General features: G+C 47.7%; 1 protein-coding gene across 5 annotated transcripts in view; it reads left to right on the forward strand.

Annotated features, from left to right (window-relative positions):
• The window catches only part of LOC138468321 (exportin-5-like), a 2,334,215-nt gene that overhangs the window by 94,442 nt on the left and 2,221,029 nt on the right, over positions 1-18,744 (forward strand). For all 5 annotated transcript variants that reach the window (XM_069608827.1, XM_069608826.1, XM_069608825.1 and 2 more), the window contains exons 3-4: positions 5,274-5,349; positions 6,537-6,674. In XM_069608827.1, the coding sequence (XP_069464928.1) occupies positions 5,274-5,349; positions 6,537-6,674 (214 nt within the window). The remainder of the gene's footprint in view (positions 1-5,273; positions 5,350-6,536; positions 6,675-18,744) is intronic.

Here is an 18,744-nt window from a genome sequence, read left to right on the forward strand (position 1 = left end):
TGTCTGGTGTTTCTCCCTTTGGGCGACTCTGCCTCTAGTCCCAAAACCCTCGACTTGTAAGCAGGTTTCTCCCATTCATGCAAACTAGGCTGTCAATCACATTGCATTCAGGCATTCCTAGAGGCAAAGGACAGGGGGTTTTGGGACTCGCCCTCACATCCTGTCCTTCCAGGCACACTGGAGTCAGAGGCAGGCTTCAGGGCTGAAGCCTTCCGAAGGCAAAACAAACCAAGGGCTCGCATCTGTTTCGACACAGAGTAAAACCTAGCAAAGACCCCACAAACTGAAAATGCTGAAAAAAAAGTCCTGGTCCATTTTGACGAAATGGTCACCCATGGGTGCTATACTGCAGCTGAGGGTTCAGCTTGCGGTAGAAAATCACAATGGTAGAAAAATTAAACCACTGCTACCAGCCATTTAAAGTAGGGAGGGGTAACATAAAAATATTACAAGGGAATGTAGGATAAGGGGCTACTAGGTAACCCTTCAGCACTCCACATAAGCGTGTGCTGGACCTACAAAGGGAAAAGTTGTCAATTTCACTTTACTGGTCTTGGGAATGGTAGTTCACACAAGAAAAGTTATTTAACCTTATGCGAAATCCAAAATATTTCGAACACTGCACTAAAGGTGCTGTGTGTCACCATGCAAAACGCACAAGCCTATGGAGTTTGTCAGACTCCAAAAAACTGTGAAAACGCATAATAGACACAGGCCCAAGGATCGTGGTCAGACAAGATAATCAACGACAAACTGCTTCTGACTCTTCAGTGGTGGCAGAGTTTCCACAACCTGAACGGTGTGCCCCTACATGAGCCGGAGTTCCAGCTAACCATAGTCACGGATGCGTCTCTAACCGGCTGGGGAGCTCACATGGGCACTCTTCAAACGCAAGGTCGTTGGTCTCAAACAGAGTCACTCCTACACATCAACGTGTTAGAGCTCAGAGCAGTGCGATGGGCCTTGAAGGCGTTCCTACCACACATCAAGGGATCGAGAGTATGAGTGCTGACAGACAATACGACGGCCATGTTTTATTTGAGAAAACAAGGGGTGACGCGATCCAGGACCCTTTCCATGGAGGCCCAGAAAGTGTGGCATTGGGCATTAAAGCACGAGATATCCATCGTGGCTCACCATCTCCCGGGAGTGAGGAACTCGCAAGCAGATTCCCTCAGCAGAAGGATGGCCCAGATACACGAATGGGAAATGGACACAGTTCAGCTGATGAAAGTTTTCGAGAAATGGGGTCACCCACCCCACTGGACGTCTTCGCCGAAGGAAAACAAATGCGAGCAATTCGTATGCAGATGGCCTCAGGAGGGTTCCCTGGGGGAGGCGTTCTCCTTTCCATGGACGGACAAGTTCCTTTATGCTTTTCCTCCGTTCCCCCTCATACGGAGGACGGTGCAGTGGATACGCAGGTACGGTTGCCGGGTAATTCTAGTGGCACCGTACTGGCCGAGGCAACCGTGGTTTTCCGACCTGCTTCACTTGTCGCTGGAACAACCAATGGCGTTTCCGAGGGTCCCGAACCTACTGTCCCGGGACAAAGGTACGGTGTGGCATCACGACCCGGACAGTCTCAACCTCACAGCCTGGCTCCTGACTTTTCGGAATTTGGTACCTTAGATGTTTCGGAGGATTGCCAGAAAATTCTGCAAGTGGCTCGGGCCCCTTCTACCAACAAATCTTACACCTATAAGTGGCGAAGGTTCTGTGAATGGTGTCTAGGACAACAAGGACTACACCCGTTTAAACGTGACTCCGGAGCAAGTTCTGCCTTATCTGCTTCACTTAGCAGAGGGGGGTTTATCTTTCACATCGATAAAGGTGCACCTGGCGGCCATCTCTAGGTCCACGAGGAAGAGACAGTCCTCTCATTTATTCAGCGACAGGTTAGTGAAACACTTCATGAGGGGTTTATTTCGAACTTTTCCCCCAGTAAAACGTTTTCCACCAACATGGAGTCTCAACGTAGTGCTGGCAGGCTTAATGAAACCACCCTTTGAACCTATGGCCACTTCGGCCATGAAATTCATATCGTGGAAGTTGGCGTTCTTAATTGCTATCACGTCAGCTAGGAGAATCTCGGAACTGCAAGCGTTTGTCGTAGACCCTCCATACCTAAGATTCTTTAAAGACAAGGTGGTTCTGGCAACTAATCCTACTTTCGTTCCGAAAGTTCCTACAGTGTATCACAAACACTCGTCCATTGTCCTCCCTACTTTCTTCGCGACCCCATCATCGGCAGCGGAAAAAGCTCTTCATACCTTGGACATTAAGAGGGCCCTAAAATTTTACCTACATCGTACACAAGAACTCAGGTCTACTCTACAACTGTTCATCGCGTATGGGCCGTCGACAAGAGGAAATGCAATTTCTAAGCAAGGACTGGCTCGGTGGGTCTCGTCGACGATTGCGTTTTGCGACTCCAAGGCCGGAAGGCCGCTGCAAGGGCATCCTAGAGCCCATTCTACAAGATCAACGTCCTCTTCAGCAGCATTATGGGCAGGAATTCCGCTAACGGACATATGCCAGGCTGCGGCATGGTCGGTGCCCCACACGTTTACCCGCCACTACTGCCTTGCGAGTCAGCATGCGGACGAGGTGCAGATGGGAAGAGCAGTCCTGCGCCATCTGTTTCAATAAGGTAAGCTCTACATTGTGGAGAGTTTTTTTCTACCTATTGGTGACTGTATGTTTTATTGAGATACAGATATATAGGTAAACTTATGTCTTGTGTACCTATGCATTGTGTATTTTTTGGTGGGTGTATGTTGCATTGCATTCTCACCGCCGTCTTCCAGTTTACTGCTATACAATCTATTCTAAGCATGTGAATCCATGAAAGATCCAATGCTGGAGAAGGGAATAGTTTCTTACCTGTAACTCCATTTCTCCAGCATTGGTATCTTTCATGGATTCACATGCGCCCGCCAGCCTCCCCACGATGCAATGTATATGCTTGATAGGTTTAACCCTTCCTACTTTGGAGGGGCCGAAATCTGAATGCGTATGAGGCCCCCAAAAGGACGTAGATAGGACACAAGTGTCAGTTTTCCTCTAGGAAAAGGCTATATATGTGTACCGAGGGGTCCCAGTCTGACGACGGGGAATATTCTAAGCATGTGAATCCATGAAAGATACCAATGCTGGAGAAATGGAGTTACAGGTAAGAAACTATTCCCTAGTTCTTCGTCTATGTTATGGCCTTTCGGTTGTTTTGTTTCAAAGTCCAAGATGTAACGGGTTTCTTGTTGTCGGAGCTTTTTTCTCTATCTCCCCTCTCGGGCCATTTTCAATTGCATGGATACCAAAGAAAGCAAAACTGTCCATATTGCTTTTATGGTATTCAGTGAAATGTTTTGCCATCGGATAGTTGGCATCTTTGTTTTGTATGGCTCTCACATGTTGTTGTACCCTTATTTTTAATTTGCATTTGGTGCTGCCCACGTACCACTTTTTACATTTGCACATCAGAATATATACTACATATTCAGTATTACACGTGATTTTTTTCATTGATATATTCAGTTGATTTTGTTATTGGATGCTCAAAGGTGGTGCAGTTCTTTGCAAATTTACACATATTGCATCTTGTGCATTTGTTGGAACCTTTATTCCGATTGGTCAACCAGGCACTCGTATCCTTGACTACTTCTTTATCCATGAAACTGTGGACCAATTTATCCTTGATTGAAGTATTTCTTCTGTAACTGATGTTTGGATGTTTTTTCAGCAGGCCTCCAATGTCCTTATCGATTGTTAACTTTCCAATGTCTCTAACACACGTTTCACCTCTGTGGTTTGGCTATTATACGTTAGTATGAGTCGTACTTCCTCGTTCTCATTATTCATAGCTTTTTCTTTATCTGCCAAGAGGATTTGTCTATCATAACTTCTGGCTTTTAAATACGCTCTTTCAATGACTTTTTTAGGGTAACACTTGTCGAAATCCTCTTGCTGTGATTTTGCTTTCTGCATCGTATGTTTCTAAAATTGTGCTGTTCCTTCTTAACCTTATGAATTCACCATATGGTACACTCCAGATCAAACTCTTAGGATGCCCGCTTTTAGCGTGTAGTGGCGAGTTTTGATCCTGTGGGTTTTCTGTGTAATTCACACGTTCGAGTTTGCTCCACTATTCTTAAATTAACATCCAAGAAATAACTGAGTTTCCGTGAATCTTAAGTTGTTCTCATTTTGGTTCAGATGTTTTACAAAATCATACCAACCAACCTCTGTCCCTTTCCAAATTACAAATAAGTCATCTATATATCGAAGCCAGATAACCACATTTTCAGTAAATTCACATATATATTCCAGAAACTGAATAAGTGTAACAGTAGGGTTTTACTCACCTTGAATATCATACTGCCATTCTAAATGTGTAATACTGAGTTATTATCTTTGAAGTGCATACTGCCATTCTAAAAGTGATTAAGTTATTGCTTACCTTTTTGAGGAATATGTTCCCATATTCTAAAAAGTAATATGGGTCTAACTGTATCATTTCGGAAAGAAGTTCCATATGTTGCCAAGTGCTTACCTATTAGGGTAGTAGTGTAATTGTATTATTCCTGATACAAGAAAAACTTGCATAAGTGGCCAGGTACTTATAACATTGTTGGTATAACTATTAACAATGGGGTCTGCTTAACTTGAATTAAATACTGTCTTAGACTAAAGTCTACCATTGTGGTTTTACTCCCCTTGAACATCATACTGCCATTCTAAATTTATACAACTAGATATTCCTCGCCTTGAACTGCATACTGCTAGTCTAAATAAGGTTTATACATTGGTTTATCCACTATAAGTATTGTGTTGGTTTTTACAATTGGGTTTGTTTTATAATGGTACTTACTACCTTTTATAAAGAGTTCTTTGCCTGGTTGTATATAAAATGCACCATTATTTTTACATCAGTGTATGTGTTTCTTTGGACCATATGTATTCTACACAGTCTTTGTACATCTCTACATCCCTCTCTCCTGGCTGCTGTCATTGCTGACATAATATCAGGTGGCACAGCCAAAGTGTTGGAATTTCTGTATTGCCCAAGGTAAAGTTTGGTTTGTTTGGGCGGACTTAAGAAAATCTGTCCTAGCAGTAACCCATTGATCTGGACTCTACAGCAGAGCGAGAGATGGCGTCTCAAGATTTAAACTGCTTTACCTCCTTGATGTCACTTTGCATAACCTTTACGCTTCAATTTACTGTTAACATGTGTTTAAGTTTTTAAATGTATACCTCTGTTCTATGGCTAGGGTCCGTTGGTACAAGGTGATGACGGCGGATGAGCGAGTTTACATGACGCGCCGGATCATGAGTCTTATCTCTGCTGTGAGTACTGCCAAGAGGCTTGCTTTAAAATTATGGTTTTGAGGGGTCTGCTTCAGAAGAGAGTATTTTGTTTTGCCATGGGCGGTGGCTGGCGTGGTAGTGATCCTATTTGTGCCTGAGTTATGAGTAACTAGGGTCAGTGAGGTATTGATGAACACATTTTGCATTGGAAGAGTGTCCATCAAAAAGATAACTCCATATTAATTAGCCACTCAATGAAGACCTTCAAATGCTGCCTTTTTTTTGGCCATGTCGGAGCATCCTCCAAAGTGCAAGATTTTGGTTTTCTTGGATGGTGGGGGTGGGGATTTCACCCCAGGGCCACTGAACACCCCATGTCAGGCTAACCCATACTCCCATACCATGCTCTGCTTCTTTGCCACACCTACTTACCTTCTGCGTCTTTGCCACCATGCTCACACTCCCCACCCGTCATCCCTGAAGCAACCACGACACTGCCATTATCCTTCAAACCCTCCCCCACCGGATTCTTCAACCCCCTCCCTCCCCTCTCCTGAAACCCATGACTACTTCTTTTGGGTCTTGTGTGGTTTTCTCTTAATGTGCTTTACTGGACAGTCTCTATATGAGACAGTACAAGAAAAGCAATTTATAGACCTACACCGAAAAGATGGCTAGCTGTTTTTTCCAATGAATTGCTCTAAGTTTTGCAGTGCTTTTAGTTCAGGCAAAAGCTCTTCCAGAGAACAGACAACATTTAGGAAAGGTAGCAGAAACTACATACTGCACTTTCCGGTGGATTGTGCAGCAAGGTTTTACATTAGGTCACATAGGAGCAGGCAACAGCCAAGGAAGTAGGTGTGGGCAAGGGGATGGCCCATGATGAACATTAAACTGTTTTATAAGGCGCTTCATTCCAGACTCTAGCCTCTACGGGACCAAGTATCGACCACATGCCGCTCTGCACTGTCTTGTTTCGAAGACGAGCATGTTGCCCATGAGACTTTCTCCTGGCCAAGAAAGTATTGCCTCAATAAAGCAGTCCTTCCTTATGCATGAGAAATTAAATTCTTTGGATGTTTCACGCTTGGAATTCAAATGTACAGATGAATGTGCTGTATTGATTTGTCGATGGTCTGGGTTAATCTTTTCTGGCAAGTTGTTTTATTTAGACATGGGCCTAGCCTTGCCGTCTCCTTCACCAGATTTCTCATTTTTCCTTTCAGGAAATGAAGTGCGTTTTAGAAGAAGAGCGTGGTGTCAAAGTGAATATTGCACGTATTGTGGTGGAGATAGCCAAACATGATTGGCCAGAGCATTGGCCGAAGATGTTAATGGAACTAGAGGCTATTAGCAAAAAAGGGGTATGAATTCATACTATCAGTACTTGATTTAATGTACATGAAGGACACGGAGTATGGCTTTCTTATTTTAATATGGGCGTCTTAATTTGCATCGCCTATCAACCACTTATTACCATCCCTAATTCATTGATGGATCACAGTAAATGGTTGCAGCAATTGGTTAACCAGTCAATGTAATTTTCATTGCCTTGTAAACTCGTTTCTGATGCTTGTTAATCTGCTTAGAATCACATGCTGTGCATATGGTCCGACATCCAGTGGAACCGTTGTCTTTCGGGGGCCGAAAGGGGACGTTGGCCTAGGCGTGTCTGTAACACTATCCCTATTGTGACTTGTAGTGTACCCAAATCCCTCACGCGCTGCAGTCCCTCTGATTGTTTTTTCCGCCCAGATAACTGGTCGCCCTATTGCGGAGTTCTTCATAAAAGACATTGTTTTTTTTAATAACGTATTTTATTGAAGGTTTTTGAACATTCATACAACATACCAACTGTTCGCCCCCCCCCCCCCCCCACCCTCCGTCTCCCTTTGCCGGGTCTATCGTCAATCTGTTCGTCTCTTGCCGCTCTGTACATCACCTGTCCAGTAATATGTTCTTTTGCCATGTCCATGTTGTGCTCCTGCGCTTCCCGCTCTCCCACCCCCTCAGACCAATCTCGGGTCACACGTTCTTCCCACTTTCCCCAGATTTTAGTGGCCTTTGCCGGGCATCCCCGTGCTGTATAAATTCTGAGTTCTTTTGCCGCGCAGATGTCCATTTTTCCACTGCTGTCGGGCACTCCGGGGCTCTCTCCATTTCTGTGCAATGTCACGTTTTATCAGGCCCATTGCTCTGGAGAGAAGAATGCCTTCCCATTTGTTTGAGATGTTCTCATCTGGGGCCCCCAGTAACATTATTGCGGGTCGCAGTTCTATCGTGCTACCCAGTGCTCTTGCCAAAATTTTTAAGCATTGTGTCCAGAATGTCTTGATTTTAGAGCAGTCCCAAAGGAGATGGATGAAGGTGCCCTCTTCCCCCCCCCCCCCCCCCCCCTCCACCGGCATTACAAACCGTTTTGATCTGTTGCCTATCCCCAACCAAAAAGGGCCACTCGGGGGTAGTATACCCTGTGTAGTATCTTTAGCTGTACCTATCTTATTCGGGAGTCTATAGAGACTTCACGTGGATGCATGAGAACCTGGATCCAGTCCTCGGGCTCAATGTCCCCGACATCCTGCTCCCATCTGGCTTTGAGACTATCCTGCCCAGTGTTAGGGAGAATTCTCATTCTATGGCTAATTTCCCTTACCTATAGAGTCCCCCAGCAGCTTTGCTGGATTTGAAGGGTTTTTTTTTCTTCTCCTGCTAAGAGTGAGACTCTTTTTTTCCCACTCTTAGGCATTTTTGCTGTGTGTGTTCTAGGCTATTTTTGTGTTTTAATGTCTATGGGGTTTTTCTCACCTCCATAGGAACCACCATCTTTATTCACGTGTCACACAGCACCCTCCGTGCGGTGACACAGGGGTGTCGTAGCGACCCCCAAACATAGACTCCATACCCTGGGACTGACTACTGTCTCCCAGGGCATGTAAAGTCCCAATTGACTTTACCAGTCATTTTTTTTATGAACTAACCCAGTACAATCCATCTTACTATGTAAGTACTGGGAAGGGTTAATAGTTTTTCCCTTATGTTCATTTTCGAGAGGGTACCGTACAGTCCCTCTCTCAAAGGTTTCTAGCTGGTGGCAGTGGTTACTATCATAAATATTCGACCAAAGATATTTTCCTATGGGATTTTCCCATTGTTTGAGGCTACCACATTTTCTGACAGCCTCTAACATACTACCTTGAATCACCCCCTTCAGGCCTCTCCCTCAGTAGAACAGCTGGGAGCAGTGGTACGTGGTGATACTGCTCCTGCATGGAGGTAAGAGGGTGCGAGTGCACCTATCTGTGATTGTTGTACCTCTCGAACCCTTCACCCCAAAGTACAGTGTCTGTGAGCATATGCTGGCCCATAAAGCTCACCTGTGAATTATGGAAGATAAGCTGTCCGTCCTGCTACTTTTGAATTGGATCTAGTTCCTTCACTGATCCCAGATAAGGATTAGTCCAGTCCAGCTGCGACTATGCTTCTGCTTATGATTGGTAAGTCTTTCTTGAGTTCTTGTGATGCTGTTTGATGTCTTTATATGTTGCTCCTATTTATGCCCACTATTTGTATTTATTTATTCTCTTCTGTTTTCTTCCATTAGATGGAAATGCGGCCTCAATGCAGCTGCGAGACGCAGCTGGATGGAAGATGGATGCTACCGTAATGTTCGACAGCACGTGAGTGATGGGTTAAGGAAAAGCGCGAAGTATGGCGAAGCGCAACCTTTCGATGTCTAACCTTGTCTTCTGTTTTTCCTTGCAGGCGCTGCTGTCGACGATGGAGCGTGTCGTGCTGTGGTGCCAAGATGAAGATTTCGGCACTCCGGAAAGTGTAAAGATGACTACTTGGTTCGCCGAAGAGATGTACAGGTAAGAACAGCGTTCCCCCAGTTGGTAAGTATGCTGGCAGGAAGCAGGATCTTCAAAGGTAAGTCTGACCTCAGGCGACAGTGACAGTGAGCATTACGCTGCTTGCAAGTGCAGAATAACGCGAAGCGTCTGTCTTGATGATCGGGGCAGCTTATATACCTGAGATCGTGGGCACGCCCATTAGGACCGGCTTACCAGCCACATCCTGCCACTCCTAGAGAGTGAGCACGTGCAAAGGCAATCCATTAGCAGCCACATCCAAGAATACACTTGGGCTGCTTAATGGATGGAAGGTTCAAGGTTAAAGCATCCGAAGTGCTATGTCCATAATACAAGCTTTTTGGTGTTAAATGGATGTTCTTGTTTACTTTTGTTCATGAGCCTGGTGCCAAAGGCGCCAGGACAGTGTCCACCCAGGTCTCCTGTGCATGCCACCCCTGCATGCCTGTGCTCCTGACTTTGACCATGACAGCGAGTTGAGTTGGTGCAAAGCCAACTTATAAGTTTCCCCAGAAAGGGGTGAAGGAAATAGGGCAGCAGTTGGCAGGGCAGGATGGAGAGAGTGCTTAAGGATCCTTTGACCAGAGTGATTGCAGAAATCGGCGAAAGCAGGGGCAATGAGAGCCGATGTTATCCTTGATGGTCCTGGATGAGCAGGGGAAAAACCTGTTTAGAAGAAGCCTTTATAGAGCGGACATCTCTGGTAACTTCTTCATGGGTGAAGGAGGTGGTGGGTGGAGGTGAGTGGGTATGGGATGGGTTGTGAGGGTGTGTAGCAAGGGTGGTTAGGATGTCCTGGGTTTTGAGGCAAAGTGTGAGGCCAGTGCATTGCAGAGGGCCGAGGAGGAGGAGGAGGAGGAGGAGAAGACTTCCCTGCAGATCTTGCAAGTGCAGCCGTATTATTGGATGCACTGGAAACCTGTGCATGTATGTGGGATCTTTACTTAGCACGGATGGAGTCTGTATTGCCTTTGGAGCAGGCGGCAGGCCAGTTTGTCAGAGGATGAGCTTGACATTTGCCACTTCCATTCTGCTGCCCTGCTTCAGGGCCGCAATTTCGCAGTCGTGCCAGGTGTTGCGCTTAGAGGCAGGTTTCAAGCAGATCCTCATGACTGGGTCAAGAATGTCAAGCGTATTGGTGATGGAAAGTTGGAGGTTGCTGAGGGCAGAGTCAGAGGTGAGGGGGGATGAAGGTGGAAGCAAAGGCAGCCGCAGACACTCGGTTCATTGGGCGGGGTGTTTTAGCTAACCAGGTTGGTGGGACATTTGGGGTGGGGGGGACCAGGGGGTTCTGGCAAATAGCACCACCGCGGTTCTCTGATACCTTTGAACTTTCCTCGCATTTGAGGTCCAGCACTCCGTTGTGGCTCAGGCTTGGTCAGTCCTGCTTCATGGGAGTCCGGTCGATCTGCCTGTAGCTCGGGTCCGACTTAAAAACAAGACACTCGATTCTGGTGTTCCTCTCCCTGGCAGTCAGTTCCTACAGCAGCAATGGAAGTACAGCCATCTCCGAGAGGATGTCAAGACGAGTTTGCTTTGGGGTTGATGGTCCCACCAACCCAAGGGGAGAAGTCTGTTGCAGGGCTTCTCAAGTCGTGGCGAATTCAGAGCTTCAGCAATGCAGCAGGGCTTCACTGGACAAACCAACTGTGCAGGAGTTGCAGCAAGCGTCTCTTCCAAGTACTTCTGTTTTCTTCGTCCAGTGGTTGTCTCTGCCTTCCAAGCGAAAAGCCTTGCCTTTTATGCAGGTTTCTCCCATTCATTCACAGCCTAGCTGTCAATCATACAGCAGGGTAGCTGTCCTCCAAAGACAGCCAGCCAATCACCTTTCGGTGCATTCCTGTAACCAAGGAGATTAAGCACATTGAGTTTTTAGGCACCTCCCTTGGTTCCTGCTAAGCTAGACATGCTAGAGTCAGAGGCGGCCTTCACCAATGAATCACGCCAAAGACCAAGAACAAAGGGTCCAAACCTGGTAAATCTCATGAAGTACCTTAAGAAGAAATGGCGAAAAAAGACCGGGCCATTTTGACAAAACGGGCACCCATGGGTGCTTTACTGCAGCTGCAATTGCAGCCCGCGGTAGAAACGCACAATGGTAGGAAAAAGTAAAGCACTGCCACCAGCCATTAATTGTAGAAAGGGTAACATATAAATGTTACATGAGCAACTAGACAAAGGCGATACTAAGTAACCCCTCCAGCACCCTATGGTAAGATGGTGTGTGTTGGGTCTAGAAAGTTACAAAATGTAAGTTAAGTCCATTTCATTTTACTGCTCTTGGAAACGGTAGTTTCTCCAAGAGAAGTTATTTTAAACCTTTGGGAAACTCAAGAGACTTCCCTGGATCACTGCACTGAAGGTGCTGTGTGATACAATGTAAAGATGATGCACATGGAGTTTGTTGGACTCCAAAGTTAAAAGACACAGAGACCAAATCACAGAAAAAATACATGAGTGGGAAAAAGGTCTCACTCTTTCCAGGTTGGAAATGAAAAGTCCTAAAGTCCAGCAAAAAGAGCTCTGGGTCTCTAAGGTAGAATGGAACTTGCACATTTCTGAGAATTCTCCATAAAACCTCCAGTGGAACCAGACTTCCTATACACTACTGTGTATAGGAAACACGCAAACACCCAACAGACGGTCAACGGGCCAGTTCAGATTCTTTCTCATGCATCCCCAGTCGGGGGTCGCATAAGTGTATTCACCCAGCAATGGGAGGGAATAACATCAGATCGCTAGGTGCTTGACAGATGTCAAAAAGAATACTCCATAGAGTTCCTAGAAATACTACGCCGCCTTGAGTGAGAGAGGTCTACAGAACATGTTCTAATTCATCAAGGAGAAATCAATTATCTACTAGAAAAAGGAGCAATGGAGATGATGCCATTTCTGGAGGAAGATCAAGGTATTTATTCAGTGTACTTCCTTGTTCCAAAGAAAGATTTGACAATGCGCCCAGTGCTGGACCTGTGCCCTGCAAACACGTATGGCAAACCTCAAAAATTCATACTTTTATATTTCAATGTTGTCAGCACACAAAAAAAACTAATTTAAATTGGGGGACGAGCACTATCAATTCAAAGTGCTACCATTTGGCATTGCATCAGTCCCCAGGGTGTTTACAAAGGTCCTAGCAGTAGTGACCGCCCACTTGCAAAGGCAGTCCATTCTAGTGCACCCTTACTTGGACATCTGGCTAATTAAAGGAAACCCGCCTCAGAGGTGCCTACCAAACACCCAACAGTCAACCTGCTATTCCAGTTAGGCTTTTCCATGAACGAAAAGACGTTGCGTATAGTGCCCAGTGCCTAGATTACGCATCCAGGTTTCCCCAGAAAGGTTAGAAAGGGAATGCAATACTACTGAATTGGTGATCGCGATTTGTGTACCCCTCCCCCAACAACTTCTCAACAACATAGACTACAAGCTACACCGGGAACAAGTAACACTTCTGCTGATAGCTCCTATGTGGGCACAACAGACATTGGTCTCCCATCTTCGTGATGCCATTGTGCCCTCCCATGACACTACCCTGTCTGGACACTCAACCTGTGCCCTCACACGTTGAACTTAGCAGCCTGGCTCCTGAGGTCATAGAATTGGTTCACTTAAACCTGGACTAAAGGTGCATGGAAATCCTTAGAGGCGCGTAACCTAACTTCTGATGTTTGTTAATTTGCTTAGAATCACATGCTGTGCATAGGTCCGACATCCAGTGGTCACTGCAGAGTATTGTATTTTGTTTTTCGTAGTCGAAAAGGGGACGTCGACAAGGCGTGTCTGCAACACTATCCCTATAGTGACGTGCGTTGTACCCACAATCCCTCACGCGTCGAGGTCCCTCAGATTGTTTATGCGGAGCTCCTCGAGAGACATTGCCAAATAATTTCTTCGACCTTTGGTCGTTAGTTATTAATATCAATAACGTAAATCCCTCCCTCGACGCAGAGCCGTTTCCCCGCCGAGCAAGATCTCCGACGGAAGGACGAGCGGAGGAGATCCTTCGGCGCTGCCGAACACGTGGCCTGGGCTCGCCGGCCATACACAGTAGGGAGAGTGGGGCTTTGTGGTCTTTCTTTCTTTTCTTTAAGAATGCCTTTCTCTTTCCCCTCCCTCTCTTTCGAGGTCGTAGTCACACCTATTTCCCTCAGCTATGGAGAGGACGCCATTTAGGTTTTGCCCGCTTTGCAAGGGTAAATATACCTGGAAGGATGAGCACAAACGGTGCAACCGTTGCTTACCCCTCGATCACCAGGAGGACGGCTGTGTGGCCTGTAAATTACTAAAGCCCAAAACTCTAAAGGACCGCAGGGTCAAAAGGTGGGCGGCCTACACCATGTCTAGGCCGGACTCCTCGCCCGCTGCCGCCGAGTGTGACGAGGACAGTGACTACACGGCCCCCGTAACGGACTCTGTAGACCTCTCAAAGGAGCGTTCACGCTCGTCGTCGTCCGTCCCCGGCCCCGACAAGCCCGGCTCACGCCCAGCTTATGGGGATGAACACCCCGGCGACAAGGACGCACACAGAAAAACACCAAAGCACATACCCCCAGGCACACATTCGTCGAAGACAAAGACAGCCATAGCGCCAACGGGTACGCCGGGCCCACCGACGTCTTCCACCGACCGTAAGGGTCGTCAGCCCTCCCCGCCACCGCTTCCGCGACAGGCGACTGGGCACTCTAAAAATAAGGGCGCTAACACCAAAATTTCCGGCGATGCGCATCGCAAGAGCACTCCCGTTGCCACCAAGGACTCGACGAGCAAAGGCTCAATGCTCCATAGCGCGACGGCGACCGATCCCTCGGAAGAGAATGAACGCCGAAAGCCTCGCGCGCATAGCATCTAAGGACGGCCAAAGACGTACGGCGATTGAAACGCCGAAAACTGCGCACAAGGCCAAAGATACGCCGAAGGCGCCGGGAAACGGATCAGGCCAGTTCCCGACGCCGTCAGAAGGCCCTAGCCAGCAAGAAGGCTATTCAGAAGGCGAAGGCTCTCTTTCTTTGACGTTATGGGACAGAACCAGACAATTACAGGAGGAAGAAACCCCCTTTTCTTTCCCAGACCCTCCTTGCCGACCTCAGCGGACCTTTGAAAGGTTCCAGACCTGCATGGACAAACTAGATAGGTTCATGTCCATCCCAGAAGACTGGACACCCAAGAGACCAAGGGAGGCACCCCTTGAGAGTCCAAGGGCTAAATACCAGAAGTTTTAAAACCCCATACAGGAGGACATAAACTCTTACAATCCCACTGGGGAAGACACCTTCTTCCAAGAGGAAGATGAGTTCACCTATGTTGAGGACCAACAAGAAGAGGAAGGTTTTCACGAGGAAACTAACCTATGTGAGGAAGGATTCCAGGAAGACACAGGCGAGGGCGACCAAAATCCCTGGCAGTCACCGGCTAGGTCGACTGACACAGGCAGTAGCAGTATAGTCATCAGGTCTACTGAAACTACACCAGTCAGGAACCCTTCGCCTGTCGATCAACCCACCTTCAATGCACTGCTGAAGAAGGCAGCAGCACATTTCGAAATCGAACTGGGGACGTCACCCCAGACACCGGTTTTGTGGAGAGGATTATCAAAGAAAAAACCCCCACTAGCCAGGTTATACCTATCCTCGCCTCAGTTAAGAGACGTATTACACCTTATCTTTCCACTCCTGCATTGGTGAGAGGGGTTAATCCGAGGATTGAGAAACTTTTCTCTCCCTCTCAATCAGACCCATTATATATTAAGGGTCACTCAAACCCGGACTCCCTGGTGGTGACCAACACCAGGAAAAGGGCAGGAGTCCCACTATCTACTAGCGAGGCACCCCCCTGATAAAGAGGGGAAGAAGCTGTATGCCCTAGCCAAGAGAATCATCACCTCTGCAGCATTCTCTACCAGAATCGCCAATAATAATACCCTATTGGCAAGCTACGCCAATGCTCAATGGGCTAAGCTCAGACAGGACATCGAAGAAGCTCTCGAACCCCGAAGGACTCGTTTACTGGCTACAGTTAACGAGGGCTCTCTGGTCAATCAAAGCATCGTCAAGAATACCCTTGACGCAGCAGAGACGGCTGGCCGCACTTTGGTACAAGGAATTTTACTGAAGCGTCACGTCTGGCTTCGCAAATTCCGGATTTAAGGCGGAAACACAAGCGGCCCTTATTAATAAACCCATAGAGGAGTCCAACCTCTTTGGGAGAGCCGTGACCCATTATATATTAAGGGTCACTCAATCCCGGACTCCCTGGTCGTGACCAACACCAGGAAAAGGGCAGGAGTCCCCCATCTACTAGCGAGGCACCCCTAGATAAAGAGGCGAAGAAGCTGTATGCCCTAGCCAAGAGAATCACCACCTCTGCAGCATTCTCTACCAGAATCGCCAATAATAAAACCCTATTGGCAAGCTACGCCGATGCTCAATGGGCTAAGCTCAGACAGGACATCGAAGAAGCTCTCAAACCCTAATGGCTACAGTTAACGAGGGCTCTCTGGTCAATCAAAGCATCGTCAAGAATACCCTCGACGCAGCAGAGACGGCTGGCCGCACTTTGGTACAAGGAATTTTACTGAAGCGTCACGTCTGACTTCGCAAATTCCGGATTTAAGGCGGAAACACAAGCAGCCCTTATTAATAAACCCATAGAGGAGTCCAACCTCTTTGGGAGAGCAGTGGATGACGCGCTGGAGAACGCGAAGAAAGAATTTGATACAATAAAGACCTTAGACCAAATTTCTAAACCCCCTAATAGGTGGGGATTTGGTAATGAGCGCTTTTTTCGTGGACAACGCCAGCAACAAAACCAACAGTACTCTGCCAGCAACTACCAGAGTAATAGCGGCCAGTACAATCAGAGGGGTCAACGTCGTGGCAAGGGAAGAGGCCGGGGTTCCACCCCCAGAGGCTCCCAAGCCAACAACACCACCAAGTGACACGAAGATTAGCGTTCCCCCCCCCCCCCATGCAACGCCGGTAAATAATATCCTTTCTTCCAGCATGGGAGGGAATAACATCAGACCGCTGGGTACTTTCCACCGTAGCCTGCGGCTACTGTATAGAGTTCAACAGTTCCCCAACATACAGACCCCCGAGGGGACGCCGCATGACACCAGAACACCTCGCCATCCTTCTCCAAGAAGTGGACCAACTGCTGGAAAAAGGAGCCATAGAGGTCGTGCCTCTATCTCAGGTAATGGAAGGTATTTATTCAGTGTACTTCCTTGTACCCAAAAAGGATCTAACCATGCGCCCTGTATTAGATCTGCGCCCAGCGAACAAGTTTGTCAAACCCCAGAAGTTTCGTATGGTGACCTTACAGGAAGTGATCCCACTGCTATCACAGGGAGATTACATGACAACACTGGACATGAAAGATGCATACTTTCATATTTTAATGTTGCCAGCGCACAGAAAATACCATGTCTGCGCAATTCGGGATTTAAGCCAGAAACCCAGGCTTCCCTAATAAATAAGCCCATAGAGCAAACACATCTGTTTGGAAAAGCAGTTGATGAGGCCCTAGAACATGCGAATAAGGAGTTTGATACCATCAAGACTCTTGACCAAATTTCTAGGCCACCTAACAGATGCAGCTATGGCAATAGACGCTCCTTTCGTGGCCAACGCCAGCAGCAAAGCCAACAACAATTTTACTCTGCTACCAACTGGCCCTCTAACCAAAGCACCCAGTTCAGTCAAAGAGGCCAACGTAGTGGCAAAGGAAGAGGGCGCGGCTCCAGTCCAAAAGGCCCCACGCCCAATACCAACAAATGACCCAAAGGTTCGGGTCCCCTCCCATGCATCACCGGTCGGGGGCCGGCTAACATCGTTCCTTTCAGCATGGGAGGGAATAACGTCAGACCGCTGGGTATTATCCACCATAGCCCACGGATACTGCATCGAATTCAACGGTTCCCCAAAATACAAACCCCAAAAGTTTCGTATGGTAACCTTGCAGGATGTGATCCCACTGTTATCACAGGGGGATTACATGACAACACTAGACATGAAAGATGCATACTTTCATATTTTAATGTTGCCAGCGCACAGAAAATACCTCAGGTTCATGATAGAGGGCAAACACTACCAGTTCAGAGTGCTCCCCTTCGGCATAGCATCTGCACCAAGGGTATTCACGAAAGTACTGGCAGTGGCAGCGGCACACCTGCGCAGGTTATCCATCCCAGCATACCCTTACCTCGACGACTGGCTCATAACAGGGGATTCTTACGAGACATGCTTCTCGAACACCCAAAAGGCTGTAGACCTTTTGTTCCAACTGGGCTTCTCCATCAACGAGAAGAAGTCCAGCTTAGACCCCAGCCAAGTCAAACAATTCCTAGGGGCTCTAATTCGAACAAAGGACGGCCTCGTCTTCCCCCTCCAACGAGAGGGTCCAAAACATGCTGTTTCAGATCCCCCAATATGTGGCAGGTCAAGAGGTGACGGTGCGCAAAGCGATGCGATTGCTAGGAATGATGGCGTTGTGTATTTATTTGGTACCTCACGCGCGCCTGCGCCCAATGCAAGAGTGGCTCAACAGCCAGTGGTGTTCAGGCCAGCGGACAATGGGACGATCTAGCGGTGGTCTCGCAAGCCTTGGTTCTCTCGCTACGGTGGTGGACAAAGGAAAACCTGATAATGGGAAACCCTTTGCCACACCCGCGATGGAGGCCACTCTAACCACGGACGCATCCCTCACAGGATGGGGGGGCTCACCTATCCCATCAAACTGCTCACGGAGTGTGGACTCCGAACGTAGCATCCAAGCACATAAACCTACTGGAGCTACTGGCGGTGTTCAAAGCACTAAAAGCCCTCCAGGAACACCTACAAGGGAAGACAGTGATGGTCCTTCTAGACAGCACCACAGCCATGTACTACATAAACAAGCAGGGGGGAACCCACTCTCCAGGACTGTCGCAGCTGTCCCAGAATATATGGAAGTGGGCTCTCAAACACATGTACCTACTGTCACAACACATACCAGGGGAACTCAATCTGCTAGCAGACGAAATCAGCAGAGACTTGCCCCTGCCCGAAGAGTACGAATGGCAATTGCACGAATACATGGTCTTAGACGTCTTCACGCAATGGGGATTCCCGGAAATAGACCTGTTCGCAACTCTGGAGAACTCACAATGCCAAAACTACGCCTCCAGGTACCCCTACAACCAGTCCAAGGGGAATGGTCTGTCGATTCAATGGTCAGGGAAATTTGTTTACGCCTGCCCCCCCCCCCCACCCGACTCCCCTTCTCAACAAGGTGGTGCACAAGATGCACCAGGAGCAGGTTACCATGATACTAGTGGCCCCAATGTGGGCCCGGCAGCCATGGTTCGCTCACTTGATGGAGATGTCCCTATCTCCTCCAGTGAAACTTCCCTGCCCGTACAACATGCTGTCACAGGACAAGGGCAGAACACTGCATCCATGCCCTCAGACGATGAATTTAGCAGCCTGGCTCCTGAGATCATAGAATTTGGACATCTACAACTCCCGCAGAGATGTATGGACATCCTCAGGGAAGCCAGAAAACCTAATACTCGCCACTGCTATTC

This window comes from Ambystoma mexicanum, chromosome 4q (genome assembly GCF_040938575.1).
Source record: "Ambystoma mexicanum isolate Mex_15411 chromosome 4q, UKY_AmexF1_1, whole genome shotgun sequence".
In the NCBI taxonomy this organism is placed as follows: domain Eukaryota; kingdom Metazoa; phylum Chordata; class Amphibia; order Caudata; family Ambystomatidae; genus Ambystoma; species Ambystoma mexicanum.